The following is a 15,053-nucleotide window of genomic DNA, read 5'->3' as shown; positions in this document are numbered from 1 at the left end:
GAGGACCGAACAATCCACATGCACACCAAGCATTTCCAGGAGCACATGACTCCCCTCACACACCTAAGTGTTATTTTTCAGTTATATGTAGATTGGGTTGTAATTTCACAGATCTATTTACAAAATGTAATTTTAGATTTTTCCATTATGACTACTTTTCAGGGAGATAAGAAAATCTCTCAAACTGGTGTAAGAGCATATAGAATGTTTAATCATCTAGAAGTGGCCGTGACTTCTGGCTAGTTCGTCTCCCTGAGGACAAGGGGTCTCCACTGCTCTGAAGCCCCCGCCCTTGGGGTCCCCAGATATTCTTTCAATGAAGGCGACCTTCCACCTGCTGCCCTGGGAGACTCCCTGCCCTTCCGCCTGCCCCCAGGCTTTCCCACCAGTTCCAGGTAGTAACAGTAACAGGTAGCTGTAGACCTTCCTGCTGAACTTGAGAATCCCCCTCCCCAGACTACCCCTTGCAGAAGCCCACCTGCCCCAGGAACGATCCCCTCTGGACCCCCTCCGTGCCCCACTCAGCCCTCTGGGGAAAATATTGCCAGCTCTGCACCCCAGGGGCTTTTTCCCACACCTGCTGTGAGATCTCCTTTGCTGCCTTTATAAAGATGGTAGAATTACATTTCCTAAGCTCTTCTGTTTTTCTCCGAAAGGACAACTCCCTCACTCCACCCCTACCACTACCCCCACCTCTATAGTAGGAAAACAAGCTAAGCCACCAAGACAGGCAGAAGAGCAAATCATGGGGTCTCCACAGGACTGATTCAGCGCCCCAAAGCACCGGGTTGTGCCTGTCCATGTATAATACAGCATGCACTGGACTTGGCCGAAACACAGTGACTGTGGAGTCCAGGCTTGCCTCTGGCATCTCATAAAATGGCTGCATAAATATAATTGCAAAGAAATTGAGGTTCTCTTTGGGAAGGAGGGGGAGGGGAAAGGAAAAGCTTGGCCTGCTCTATTGCAATCACTGAGTCTTTGTGACACGGAAGCCGTAGGCCAGATCCAAGATCTTACTGCAGACCGGAGGGAATTGTTCTCCCAGGAATTCGACACTGGGCTCTTATCTCATAATAATACCCCTGAAGTCTCCTGTACTGAGAATTAGCAAAGATGATGACACAGGGGGCAACAAGGGGACCCCTGCCTGCTATCCTTCTGCAACCATTTAACTGATTCTGTTTTCCAGCTCTGGCTTCCAAAAGCTTTATCGTGCTTTTCCAACAATGGGAAAAATTGGGAAACTTCGATTTACTTATATTTGTCTTTATGCCTTATTTTTGGAGTTTTCTAAAATTAAAAATCCAATGTCCAGACCCTGGTTATTTAAAAACAGGCAAGTTAACTTCCACTGCATATAATTTCCCTGGAGGCCCTGAGATTCCTACAGTGAAGCCATCTGAGGAAGCTGGAGGTAGGGAAGGAAAGGGAGAGAGTCATCAAGAAGACACTGCTCTTACTTTGCTTCCTCAGTTTTCCTTCCAGAATTTTCTTGGGCCTGTGATCCAAGGACCTCACAACCCCACCACACACCCTGTGCCACCTCCCACAGCTGTGCCAGCCCAGGGGCCCACCTGAATTTGGCATCACTGCCCCCTCCGCAGAGTGATGGTGGAGGTGCCCCAGTTCCCACCGTGGGTAAGGAAAAGGCCTTCTCGGCAACAGAAATGAGGTGGTGTCACTCTTTTGAGGCTTAATACAAGAAGTCCCCCAAGCCTCCCGTTAACACAGAATGTCGCAGGCACAATTACATGGAGAGCCTCTCCCTGAAATCCGTAGAGTCAATGACTTGGGGAGTTCACAGATTTTCAGGGGGAAAAAATGGAGAAATACATATGCATTTGCTAGCTCTTTGTTGTGTCAAGAAAGGATTTTTTTTTAAGGTTTTTTATTTATTTATTTGACAGAAATCAAAAGTAGGCAGAGAGGCAGGCAGAGAGAGGGGTGAAGCAGGCTCCCTACTGAGCAGAGAGCCAGATGCGGGACTCGATCCCAGGACGCTGAGATCATGGCCTGAGCCGAAAGCAGAGGCTTAACCCACTGAGCCACCCAGGCACCCCTAGGAAAGAAAGGATATTTTTAAAAGAACTACTTTCTGCTAGCACTTTCTAAGAAAAAGCACTTGAACTCGGGCACAAATATAGATACGCAAGCACACCCATACAGAAAGAGAAACCCTCCCGAGTTCGGAAGAGCCCAGCAGTTGACAATGAACCTCAAGTTTTCTTTTAAAGCCAACCACTGTTCCAGAAGCCCTGGTTTGGGGTACCAGTCCCCTCCCTCTGCTGTGTGCAGGGACCCAGGCGACATCTCCATCATCGCTCAGCAAAGAGCAGTGGGTTCGAGGGCCCCTATGTTCTGCTGGGAGCTACTCTGGGAAACGTATGTAAGAGCCTATCAGCTTTTCTGAAAGCCATCCCCTCCCTGGAGAAAGAGCAGAGGCATGAAAGACGGATGACCAAATGTCGTGGCTGTTATTTACCCCTTAAGGATGGGTTTCCCTGGTCAGTTTAAGTCTGAATCTTTGACTTCAGGGGTGACAGAGGCCTGACCCAAAGGGAAGCCTGCTCTGCGATATGGCCAGTTCCGGAGTCCGTCGCTCCAAATGCCCCACAAAGACCCAGTAAGGCATCTCTAGACACCACGTAGTCTGCGCCGGATGCCCATCGGATCACTGCGTACGCGGCTCTGCACAGACCTGCAGAATGGAGAAACGGAAGCCTTCGTTCCGATGAAGATGCTGATGCCACAGCTTTGCGCCAGGAGGGAGGGCCCTGTGTCATTCCCAAGGGGGGACACACCCCTGACCCGGGTTATATAATCCTGGCCTCTTAGTCACTGCTGGCTTTTCTTTGCAAATGCACTATTCCGGCATTGCTTCCAGCAGCATCAGCGATGGCCAATTTATATTCTAATGGGAGGAAGGACAGGGCCCAATTTATATTCTAATGGGAGGAAGGACAGGGCCTCTCGGGAGTTTGGCGGGCCAGGCCGGAATCAATTTCCCTCCTCCTTGCAAATGTTCTCCCACCTGAACGTATGCCTCTGAGGACACATGAGGAAAAAGATCATCAAGAAACAGCACTTGCAGATGAAGCTCATTCTGAAAAGGGACACGCTGGTGAACAGGCCACCAGGAAAAGACAAAAGACAGAAATACGAAGGGCTGATAAATAGATGTAAAATATTGAACACGACTGGTAACTTTTTAAAAATGTGAACTGAAACAGTGAGATTCAGTGAGTGATACAGTGCATGTATGTCTAGTGTATCCAATTGGCAAAATAATGTTACAGTCGATCCTGTGTCCTAGGGTCCGAGGAAGCCGATCCCATAGAAGGAATACAAACAATGGCCATTTTTCTAGAAGTCAGTTTTTCTCTACTTAACCTCAGAAACCTGCATATCTTCCATCATGACACCTGCACAAATGCATTCTAGGAAATAATGACGAATGCACACAGATGTCTTTATGTAAGGATGGTCTTTAAATACCCAACAGAGGCGCGCCTGGGTGGCTCAGTTGTTAAGGGTCTGCCTTCGGCTCAGGTCATGATTCTAGAGTCCTGTGATCGGGCCCTGCTTCGGGCTCCCTGCTGGGCGGGAAGCCTGCTTCTCCCTCTCCCTCTGTTGCTCCCCTGCTTGTGTTCCCTCTCTCGCTGTGTCTCTCTCTCTGTCAAATAAATAAATAAAATCTTTAAAAAATAAAAATAAAAAGGTAATAAATACCCCAAAAGCAGGGGTTGATGAAATCAGTTACGGTATACCTAAGTGATGGAACAGGAGACGCTTACAGGATAACAGGATGGTAGTTGTGTATTTGTTGAAATGAAAAGCAATTCAAAATATACTGTTACATTGTAAAAGAGTTTCAGGCATAGTAAACATAGGGGCACCTGGGTGGCTCAGTCATTAAGCATCCAACTCTTGGTTTGGGCTCAAGTTATGATCTCCGGGTCATGAGATCCAGCCCATGTGTGTTAGGCTCTGTACTTACAACATGGAGTCTACTTTCCCTTTCCCTCTGTTCCTCCCCCCACTTCCATGTGCTCTCTTGTTCTCTCTCTCAAATAAATAAACAATCTTTTAAAAAAATAATAGCGAGTATATTTTTTTTTGCTTAATTCATCATTTCAATCAATAAATATTACTAAGCAAGAAGAATGTATCAAAGACCAAGACAGATAGCTCCCCACTCATAAAGATTGCATTTATTGCAGTGATGGGGCCTGGGGATTGGACAACAATAAAAAGTCAGTGAGACAATTATCATAGTGTAAAACTGCTAGGCAGGGAATTAAAGTAGGAGACATAACAGAGATGTTTCTGAATTTTAAACTGAGATCTGAATAAGAGAAGGAGAAAGGAGTGAGAATGGTCCAGGCATCAAAAACAGCTTGTGCAAAGGTCCTGAGGCAGGACTGAGCTTTAGATGACATGGTTAGACCTAGCTAGACCATGTAGCTAAAGCCAAGTGAAGGAGGGACAGTATGGTAGATAAAGACAGAGAGGGGGTTGGAGCTGGATCATGTGGGGTTTGCTAAACCAGGGTAAGGAGCTGGGAATTTTTTCTACGTGCTATGGGAAGAACTGCAGGTCTCAAACGGGAGGTATGATCTCATCAGTGTTTAGTAACTTCACGCTGGCTGCTGTGTGCAAGTATGAATTTAAGAGCCAAAGATGGAGGCAGGGAATCAGGTCACGGGGGCTGCTGCAATCATCCACACCAGGCTTCAGGGTGGGTTGGACCTGAGGGGCAAGTGACAATGGAGAGAAATGGATATGGTCAGGATTTATTGTGGAGTCAGTACCAGCAGTATTTGCTAGTGGATGGGTGACTCGGAGGACTTCCCCCTCGTCCCTCCTGTTCCAGATGCTTCCAGCTCCACTTCCCTGCCAAGGTTCATCCATACCCCCTACCTTCGGGTTTTGTGGGATGATCGGCCCCAAAAACTAAGTCTTCCTCTCCTCAAACTACCTCCAGCTGCTTTTCATTCCTTGCAAGGGAGGCCATTGAGCACCTGCTGTGTTACAATCCTCCCAACAGCCCTGTAAGGAGGGCACAGCCATGGAAAAAGGCAAAGCTCGGAGAGATGAGGTGACCTGCTCAGTTCAGAGTGGCAGAGCGAGGATTCAAACCCAGGACTTCGGTTGGGGTCCAGAGCAAACACGTCCTCCTCTCCACCATGCTGGATCATCGAGATGTATCCAGCTGCTAGCTGACCAGCAAATATGGCTAGTTAAGCACCAAAATCTCAGCTCTCTGGTTGCACAGGAGAACAATGGCCACCTAACCACACTAATTTCCCAGCCTCCTTTGCAGCTGGTATGGACATTCGACTTTCTCCAGAGGAGTCTTAAAGGAAATGAAGAGTGTGGCTCCTCCACACCCTTTCTGGTTCCTGCAGGCTGCAAGCCGGGCTTGGCAGTGTGTCAGCTTCAACGAGGCAGATCGCAGTAACAATGACTCAGAAGGAGCATGAATCCCTGAATGATCACATGGCCCCGAGCCTGCCTCCAGCCTGGAAAGCCCACTTGGCCTGGGTGTGTGAGAGAGGAAGGATAGAAACTCTAATCTTTAAGTCATACCATTGCCAGGTCTCTTGGTACGGCATTCCAGCCTTATGTTAATTGATACGTCATCTCAACATGATCCATATATTTTAAATACCAGTGGCCTCTGTCGTTAAACACTAATTGAGCCCCTCAAAGAGTACCTCCGGACAATGCGTAGACCCTTGAGTTTCCCCACTCCTGTCCATGGCTGAACATGTCTAGTCTGTGGAACAGAGTCAATGCCTCATGCACTCCTAGGAGTACCTTTAAAACCCAGTTTAGGGGTGCCCGTGTGGCTCAGTCAGTTGGGCGTCTGAATCTTTTTTTTTTCCTTTTTTTTTTTTTTAACAATTTTTATTTTATTTGACAGATCACAAGTAGGCAGAGAGGCAGGCAGAGAGAGAGGGGGAAGCAGGCTCCCTGCTGAGCAGAGAGCCCAACGCGGGGCTCGATCCTAGGACCCTGAGATCATGACCCGAGCCAAAGGCAGAGACTTAACCCACTGAGCCACCCAGGCACCCGGGGCATCTGAATCTTGATTTTGTCTCAGGTTGTGATCTCAGAGTCATGAAATTCAGCCTCACGTTGGGCTCCAGGTTCAGTGAGGAGTCTGCTTGAGATTCTCTCTGTGTGTGCCCTCTGGCACACACCCCTCTCTCTAAAATAAATAAATCTTAAAAAACAATAAATAAATAAAACCCAGTTTAAGTTGGAAACCAAAATCAACAAGACCTCCATCTCCATGCATGAGAAATTTTTTACATATAATTATTTATAAAAATATTTGAAGTGTTACATTCTTTCTTGATAAATGCTTAACAATTGATAAACCAAAACTTAACAATCCTCCAATCTAATGTTAAATCTTCTGGGAAAAGACCAATTTTATTTTTATTATTATTATTATTATCATTATTATTGAACTGGGTTTGTTCCAGAAAGACCAGCTTCTGGGGAGCATGGGATCTGGCTTTCATATATTAATAAATCATTTTACTTTTTTTTTTTAATTTTATTTATTTATTTGGCAGACAGAGATCACAAGCAGGCAGAGAGGCAGGCAGAGAGAGAGGAGGAAGCAGGCTCCCTGCTGAGCAGAGAGCCCGATGCGGGGCTCGATCCCAGGACCCTGAGATCATGACCTGAGCTGAAGGCAGCGGCTTAACCCACTGAGCCACCCAGGCGCCCCATAAATCATTTTACTTTTCAAAAACGGGGTGGGATTGTCAGGGAGCAAGCCAAAAACCCTAGTCGATCATGATGACAATTTATTTATATCAGACTGTGCGCTTCGTCCCACAGGTTCCAAATTTAGAGACCAACGTTAAGTTCCCCTGAAATAGGTGTGACTCAGTTACTTCCTGGTAAGGTCCACTGAATACTAAAATAAACCCAGTAACTCCCTGCGCTTCTCCATGGTTCACAAATGTGACAAAGCTCTCCAGAGTCCACTAGGAAACCAATCTGCTTATAGAGCTTGCCCTGTGGACACTGGATGCTTTTGGCTGGAGGTGACAATACAGTCATACTCCACCAGCTTCCGCAGCACTGCAGAAAATGGGGTAAAAACCTGTTCCCCAGAGTGGTGAGTGTAGGTGTTTCCATAAGGCCATCAGGAAAGATGGAGAAAGGACAGTAAGGGAAAGGGGTTCCACATGCTTAGTAGTAAGAAATGTACCAGTTTGGGATTCAGATGGATGCGGATTCCAATCCTGACTCTCTCTACTAGGTGCTGTTTGACTCACGTAACTTCTTTAAACCTCAGTTCCCTAGAAAGACACCCAACTCAAAGAGCGTCATGAAGACTGAGGAAGTATCTATAGCACATATAGAATGTTCTGGCAGACTTGGCACTGAGCCAGTGACTGCAAAACAAAACCCAAGCCGATCCTGCCTCGAGATAAAGAAGTCAGCAAGCCTGCCTTCTCTGCCAAGTCGCTATGAAGGAACGCAGCATGCCAGCTGGCCTCAAGGTTTCTAAATTGTCAAGGATGGGCTTCTGTGGGTGCTCTTGTGGGGCGGGTGGATATGCTCGCTGACCACATCCCAGCTGTTCTCCTGCAACTGTGGCTGCCCAAACCTTCCAACTATTCTCATGGCTAAACCAGCCAGCAAAGCACAGTCAAGGCCTCATGGAAAAGTCTGTGTTCCAGTCACCTTCTTCTGCTGTCCAAACTCACGAACAATAATGAAGGACTGCTTTACGTGCTTTCTGTTCCTGAGGCTGGTCATCCACTTTCTTTTTTTTTTTTTTTAATTTTATTTATTTATTTGACAGAGATCACAAGTAGTCAGAGAGGCAGCCAGAGAGAGAGAGAGAGAGAGGGAGAGAGAGAGGAGGAAGCAGGCTCCCTGCTGAGCAGAGAGCCCGATGTGGGACTTGATCCCAGGACCCTGGAATCATGACCTGAGCCGAAGGCAGAGGTTTTAACCCACTGAGCCACCCAGGCGCCCCCCATCCACTTTCTTAACAACAATGAAGTGCAAAACCAAAAACAAACAAAACAAAAAAATCCTTCATGTACCTTGATTATGGTCTTTACTGTTAGACAGCCAACAACTGGCTTATAGGGAAAAAAAGCCATAAAAAGCAACAGTGAATTCATTAGGCCTTTTTTTCTTCATGATGGGCACAGGCACTGGATTTTTGGCTTCAACCCACGTCCATAATATCAAATATGGAAAATCAAGTAATGCTCTCAGGATAGTGTTGAGGATCCCTCCCATGCTGAGACCATGACCATCGGTCTGATGGCCATCTACACCTACTCCTTCCAAGCTTGTCCTCATGACTTCCCAGTCTCTGTAATGAGCACTTACTCCCTCTGATACTTTGACACCCCTCCAGCTCCCAATGAAGCATGTGGGTCCTCCATTAGTCCCTACTTCCCTGTACACTCAGCATCTTGAGTCATGCTCTTCATAACATCATACCAAGACTATTAGGATCTTTTGCTGGTCTCCCACCTCCTATTTCTCCAAACCGTCTTCCACTGACCTACCAAAAGTGAAGATTTATCTGCATCCTTCCTCTGCTCAGTAACCTTCAATGGCTCCCTATTACTCATTCTGCAACCAACGTTCTCCACGATACAGCCCTCAACTCCCTTCCCTATCACATCTCTCCTCCAGGACCCACATTCCCACTAGATTTAATCACTCCTTATTGAATATACTGACCTTTTCCCATCCCCATGCCTTTTTCATGTGATTCTTCTCCCTGGAATACTCACCCTCCTTCCCATTCACCCACACACTAAACTCAAATCCATCTATCAGAGATCATCTCAAGGGAGACCTCTTCTGTGAAGACTTTCCCAATCCTTCCAACTAGCAATAAATACACCTACCTTCTAAATCCCATGACCTTGAATTTGTACTTACTTTCCTTCTGTCTTTTGTTCCCCTCTACCTTGCAGTGTCAAACCCTAAGTGTCCATGCGGGCTTTTGAGCACAATCTGGTGGGAAGGGAAGGTGGGGAGATGGGCCTTAGGGCCACACTTGCAAAAGCACTGGTTTTACTACAATGAGATGGGAAAAGAGATCAGATGGGGCTGTTCAGGCACACACAATCCCCCCCACACACCACACAGCCATGGAGACCTTCTCAGCCGTCTTTCCTGTCTCGCACCAGACTGCAAGTGTCTGAAGGGGAGAGGCTGTTTTCTTTAAGTAAATGCCTGCCACAGGGTTGAGCACGACACCCGCTATGGAGAGCTCCCGGATACGAAGCGTGCTGGATTTATAAGAGCAGATAATGCCTGAGATGTGTCCAGCCTACGTGGCTTCTTCCGGTCTGTGCTGAACAAACAGGTCTCCAGCACCCATTCCCTCCTGACATCTCACTGAGGCCAAGTGTGGGACAGCCAGTCCCTCCTTCTTTAACAGGATCCTATGAGAGCTTCTGACCTGCTTCTCCTATAAGCTGCCCGTTTACTTCTGAAACTGCATTTACCCAGAAACCCATAAAGGGGTGATCCCCCCCATCCAAAGGGACAGCCCCCAATGCCAACCCTGAGTGAAGAGTCCTGCCAATTTACTTTGCATTGTATTGTCAGCGGGAAAGGATCCCTTCATGGGTTTCACCAGGAATCCACCTTCCCAGGGTACCCGCTCGGCCGGCAGCCGCCACCCCTCATTTGAAGCAGCCAGAGTCAGCAAATTGCCCCCATGCCCTGGTAGTACCCGCTTTTCCTGCACTGGGCGTGGGGCCTCCTTCCTCCTGCTCCAGCCCAGAGGCCCCACTGACACTGCACACTCTCCTGCAGGCGAAAGCTCTCCGCACAAAGTCGGGGCTTCCAGAAGGGGCATGGAGGGGGAACCAGCCACTGCACATATCCCTGATTAAAGAGAGAGAAAGAGGAGGAGGAAACAGTGGCCAAGACAGGATGGGAGCCCCAGCTCTCCCGTTTTCCTATACAAATATGAGGCCAGATTCTAACCTCTCCCTTGGCAACTCTGCACAGAGGACAAGAGAGAAACTAACACAGACATGACTCTTGCTCTGAATTAGACCCTCACTTCCTTCACTTCCCCTACCCCTTGTTTCTTCATGGCCTTTTTTTCTTTCTTTTTTTTTTTCCTTTTTTTTTTTTTTTTTTTTTTAGCACTTGAACCCAGGTTAGCCTATTTCCTGTTCCTATTTTTAAGGAATTCAGGCTCTCTGCAGCAAAGAAAGACAAGCATTCCCTGGAGCTTTCTATTAGGAATGTTTCTAGATTGTTCGTTGAAAGCATGTACATTTGTTAATTCGCGCCATAAACACACCCCACGCCTCATTTAGCTCTGAGCGCTCATGTGTACATTGCGACTACCTATGCATGGTTCCAACTTAATCAAATACTTAATGAGCAGCATTAATATTCGCTGTCTTCTCCACGGGAGCCTCCGCTCATCAAGGTAAATGACGGTTGGTTGTCTCCACAGCTTGTGGTTGAGCTAAGAAATATCTGCCATTTCTTAAGACAGGGAAACTGTTGGTCCCCAAGATGGGAAAACCCTGCTGGGTACTTTCCAAAGGCTTCATTGTAAAACGAGATGTTTCCACTTAACAGATCCTTTGCCAAAGTCAATGTCAAGCAATCTGGAAGAGCAATAAGAGATCCACCATCGGGGTGATGGTCATTCAGAGATCCTTGTAGCATTCTATTATGTGCCAGACACTGGAGATCGGATGAGGACCTCTCCTCACAGTGCTTACAGTCTGGTGGGAGAGACCTACACTTATGCAAAGGTCAGCCTAGAGGACACAAAATTACGGAGTGAGATCAGGGTTTGTCAGGAAAAGCATGGGGTGCTGGGAGAGCCATTCCCTAAAGAAGAGATACTGGAGTTGAGCTGAAATGAGAACAGGGGAAGAGATCAGTTATTCACTCACTATTAGGTCTACAGCGCGCGCGCACACACACACACACACACACACACACACACAGCAAAACTCCTGTATTTATACCTAAAGAAACTGAGGCCCAGCAGAGCTAAATGTCTTGCCCAAGTCAGAACTAATTATAGAAACTGCCCATCCCAATATCTAATCCCTTCCTGCTAAAATCAATGGATTTTATGTACATCCCCACCATAGATTATTTTAATACACTTGGCCAATAAAACGCAGAATATTGAGTTAAACCCACATCCCTCGAGACCACAAGCATAAATAACGATCGTGTTTTAATGCGGAGGATACCTTTTCATTGTGCAAATCCGAATTTTCATTGTATCAAAATCCAAGACAGTTTGTTTTCAGGAGGATCGGGAAGGTCATAACCCTGTCTCAAACGCACTGGCAAATCTCTCTAACCGTGCAATGCTAATTTGGGCGTGAGCTGTGTGTTTAGGCTGACTTCATGCCCCAGCTGGGGTTTCAGATTTGCACACAGCATTGGGTGGCTCTGTGCTGTTCACTGCAAGGGTCTCTCCCCAGACTCCGGAAGCCTCTGGGGACTTAGCGCTATCCTCCCAGTGTGTGCCTGCGCTGTGTAGTGAAACATTGTTTTGAAAAGCCCGTGAGAATTCACTTGCAGTCTGTGCGTTTGCATGTAAAAGCAAGGACTGGAGAGAACCGCAGAGGATCACGCTCTGACCCGAGGTTACCTCTGGGAAGCAGCTGCAGTGGGGAGAGCATGGGATACGCTCTTCTTTTTACTCTAGATACGCCCGAGTTGTGTAGAATTGTACACAGGAAGGTATTCGTGTATGACGCATTTAATACATGTGTATAAATTCTTTTAAAGAAAAATCTTAGACAAAACTAACATCTCAGTAGAACAAAGGTGCGTCTCCTCAGGGAGCAGAGGCGTTTCTTCTGGATGTGACTATATTCCAGAAACCTCAGAGCAACTCCCGGGTTGACCAGCAGAGAACTGAAGGTGGAAAACGCGCCCTCCCCAGCATCCCAACGGGAAATCTGGAAAGTTGGAGGCGCCTCGAGGGTCGCCGCCCTTACGACCCGCCCCCCACAACGGGTGCACTTCGGCAAGTCCCGACTTTACCGCGTGCGCACCCAGCCACCCACCCCCGCCCCTCAACCCGTGCGGGTGCCGGAGGGTGCGGCCGCGGCGGGGCGGGGCCATGCGAGCCCGCTCCCCAACCTCCTCCCGCGTCCCCTCCCCGCCAGCCCCGCCCGCGCTCGCCCCCCGCCCGCGCCCGGGGCGCCTGGCCCGCCCCCTCCCCTAGCGCGCAAACGAACCTCGCTACGCGCTCGGAGGCGGCGGGGCGGGGGCCGGGCGAGGGAGGGGGCTGGCCCGAGCAGCCCGACTCCGCAGTTGTCTCCCGAGCGCGGGCTGCGCCGCCCGAGCCGCTGGGCTGGGGAAGCACTACCCGTTGGCTCCCGGGCCGGCCCCTCCAGGCGCTCGCAGGCATGCAGCCCGGGAGCAGGCGGCGTGCCCCGGGCCGCTGCTGAGCCGGCCGGGGCGGCGGGGACCAGCGCCTGCCGAGCCCCTCCCACCTTGCCCCGGGGCCGACGAGCGAGGCCCGGCACCCCGCTCTTCGCCCGCAGCCCCGCCAGCGCCACCCCCCGCGGGCCGCAGGGGCTCATGCAGCCGCCAAGGTAAGCGCGGGCCGGGAGCGAGGCGGACCCGGCTCTGACATCCCCGAGGCGCCTCCCGCACTTGCGGGGGGCCACGGCACTGCTCTGGTCCTCCCCGGCCCCGCGTCTCATCTAGCTCCAGGCTTGCCCAGATTTGGAGCTTTGCTGTGCCTCGATCGCTTTAGTCTTGGCAGCGGTAAAGTTTTTGTGGTTTAGCATTTGCTCTTTTTTCCCCTAAAATGCTCTCCCCGGGCCGCCGGCAGCGCGTGTGCTTGAACAGACCCGGCGAGCGTCTCTTCCACTGTGTGCGGGCTGGGAGCTCCCTTTCTCCCTCGCGGTCACCTCCTCTCCGGGTAGCCGCACCGCCCGGCCGGTGCAGCCTGGGACGGAGCCGGACAGAGGGCTGTCCCACCGCGAACCCCTGCCGGGCTCCCCACTTCTGCTCCGCGCCTGGCTGCCTAGGCCAGCTGCAGAGACGCGGGACAGGCGCCTGCCCCCGGGCGCGTAGGTGCTGCACGGTCTGGGCTCGGGTCCGAGAGGTCCGTGGCACTGGGAGCTGCAGCGCGCAGGAAGGTGCGGGACTTGGGTTCAGCGCTAAGGGGTCGGACTCCCGCGTGGCCCGGGCGCTCCCAAGTGGGCGGGTGGGCCCCGCGGGCGGGCACAGAGACTGTTCCGCGCCCGGCTGGAGCGGTGGCTCAGGCCAGGGAACTCGCTGAAGCAGGGGTACAGGTGTATTTAGGGGGAGGGCCGACGGGGGTGGGTAAGGGACGCTCGGTTGCAATTCCTGATTGCATCCTGTTAGTGTAATTGCATTAGATTTGCTCGGAGGCAGAATCAATTCCCCCAGATTGAGATTTTTAATGGGAGCCTGCGAGTCGCTATTCTGTGGTGTGGTTTCGGGAGGCGTTGGATTGTATTTCTTTTCTAAGTCGCGCGTCTGGGGAGCGGAGCAGGGGAAGTCGCGCCACCTAGCGGAACTGGCCAGCTGCGCGTTCCTTTTAGGCGATGAAGTTGGGTGTTCTCAAAAGTAGGAGACTCCAGCGCCAGGTAGGGAGGCCAGAGGAGCCCTCCCGGGAAGAGTAGTTACCCGCCGATCTAGAGTCGGGTTAAGCGAGAGCCTCCCCGACCCCCAACTCAGCACGCCAAGCTCAAGGGACAGAATTACAGCTTGTCCTGCGGGGCAGGCTGTCACCTCGAGGATATCCGTCACCTCCCATCTGGCTGGAGGGTCCGCCCACAAAAACATAAAACATTACCTGCCACTAAGTGGCATCTATTTCAGAAGAAAGGGGAAGAAAAAAAAAAAAAAAGACAAGATGCACGGACTTTGCTCTCTTCTCCAGTGCATCATAGAGGGGGATTTTGGGGGCGGATCTTGAGCCATGACCCCTAGGGAAGAGATTGGTGGGAAGGGCAACTGAAGGACAGTGGGAAAGGGCCACCTGGCGATCTGTGCAGGGAAGGGATAGCATACCAAAAATGGCATTTTTAAAAACACAACGCAAAGGGTTTCCTGATGTTCCACTGCCACAGAAGGTGAGAAGCAAGCCCCCTTTATAAGGGATATGGTCTCCAGTGAACCACTGGGCTGACTTTGCTGGGTGACAAGCCCCGCGGACAAAGGCTCTGGGTGGGGCACCCACACACCAGGCGGGCTCCACATTCTCTGTGGCTGGTTTGTGCTGCCACCTTCCAGGCGGGATGATATTAGCAATGAGCTGAGTTCTCCCTGTTCTAAAGGATACCTTGGTTCCTTGGAGAGCAGCATGGTGGTCCCCATATGGTGAAGACCCTTGCCGTGTCGAAATCCTCTTCCCTGTGGTGCTGGGGAGGAAGGTCCCAGATCCCTTTTCGCAATAGCCCTGCTCTTACCTTTTCTTTCCCAGGTAACAGACAGGTGCTTATATTCCAAATAGACATGTGGAATGGGGGGGGGGGGCATATCTGCCCCCCCCCATGCTGTCTCTCCCTTTGCAGGTGTTTATTTAATAACCAGCTTTGTGACCAAAAGGATCTTACGGTAACCTGGCCTCTTATTCAAGGAGGGCTTCTCTGACCTTTGCTAAGAAACCCCTTACAAGGCATGACTGCTGTTCCCTTAGTGTGCATGGTAACGCAGAACAGAGCGGGGAGGGGCTCCTATTATAATAGGAGGTCCTATAGGTCCTATAGGACCTTTGACTTGGCCCTTCGGCCACCCAACGTGGGGCCAAATACAGGAATTCTTAGATGAGATGCAAAATAAAATGAACAGGTACTGAGCATCCCTGACATTGGGACAGGAAGTTTTTCAAGCCACCATCGCACTGATGCTCACCAGAACAGGGGCTGGCATTTCCATTTCCCTAAAGAAACTGAGGTCCAGATGGGTAGAGCCCAGGTTCTGCGAGTTGAAAGTGCCTTTTCACTTTCAACGGTGCTACCAAGTGAATTAAATCCAAGCACTGGCTTCTACCAAGCGCGGCC

The 15,053-nt window shown here is 50.1% G+C and overlaps 2 protein-coding genes across 2 annotated transcripts in view; one reads left to right on the top strand and one right to left on the bottom strand.

The window, feature by feature from the left end:
* Window positions 1-2,604: 2,604 nt before the first annotated feature.
* LOC125105160 (collagen alpha-2(I) chain-like) lies at window positions 2,605-12,596 on the bottom strand. Its single transcript, XM_047738334.1, has 3 exons — window positions 12,249-12,596; window positions 10,782-10,897; window positions 2,605-2,701 (listed from the first exon to the last, which is right to left on the bottom strand). The coding sequence occupies exons 1-2, from the start codon at window positions 12,594-12,596 to the stop codon at window positions 10,838-10,840; spliced, it is 408 nt and encodes a 135-aa protein (XP_047594290.1). The 3' UTR covers window positions 2,605-2,701; window positions 10,782-10,837.
* RGMA (repulsive guidance molecule BMP co-receptor a) overlaps window positions 12,477-15,053 on the top strand; it is a 44,783-nt gene continuing 42,206 nt past the window's right edge. The window contains exon 1 of the mRNA XM_047738333.1: window positions 12,477-12,608. Coding sequence (XP_047594289.1) covers window positions 12,595-12,608 — 14 coding nt within the window. The 5' untranslated portion in view covers window positions 12,477-12,594. The remainder of the gene's footprint in view (window positions 12,609-15,053) is intronic.

This window comes from Lutra lutra, chromosome 7 (assembly GCF_902655055.1).
Source record: "Lutra lutra chromosome 7, mLutLut1.2, whole genome shotgun sequence".
Classification (NCBI taxonomy): domain Eukaryota; kingdom Metazoa; phylum Chordata; class Mammalia; order Carnivora; family Mustelidae; genus Lutra; species Lutra lutra.
This window is presented reverse-complemented; position numbering and strand designations above follow the sequence as displayed.

Coding starts and splice junctions, on each gene's coding strand:
- LOC125105160 (XM_047738334.1), bottom strand. CDS start 12,596: ATGAGCCCCTGCGGCCCGCGGGGGGTGGCGCTGGCGGGGCTGCGGGCG. Junction 10,898..12,248: donor GCCTCCGAGCGCGTAGCGAG/GTTCGTTTGCGC, acceptor TTCTCATTTCAG/CTCAACTCCAGTATCTCTTC.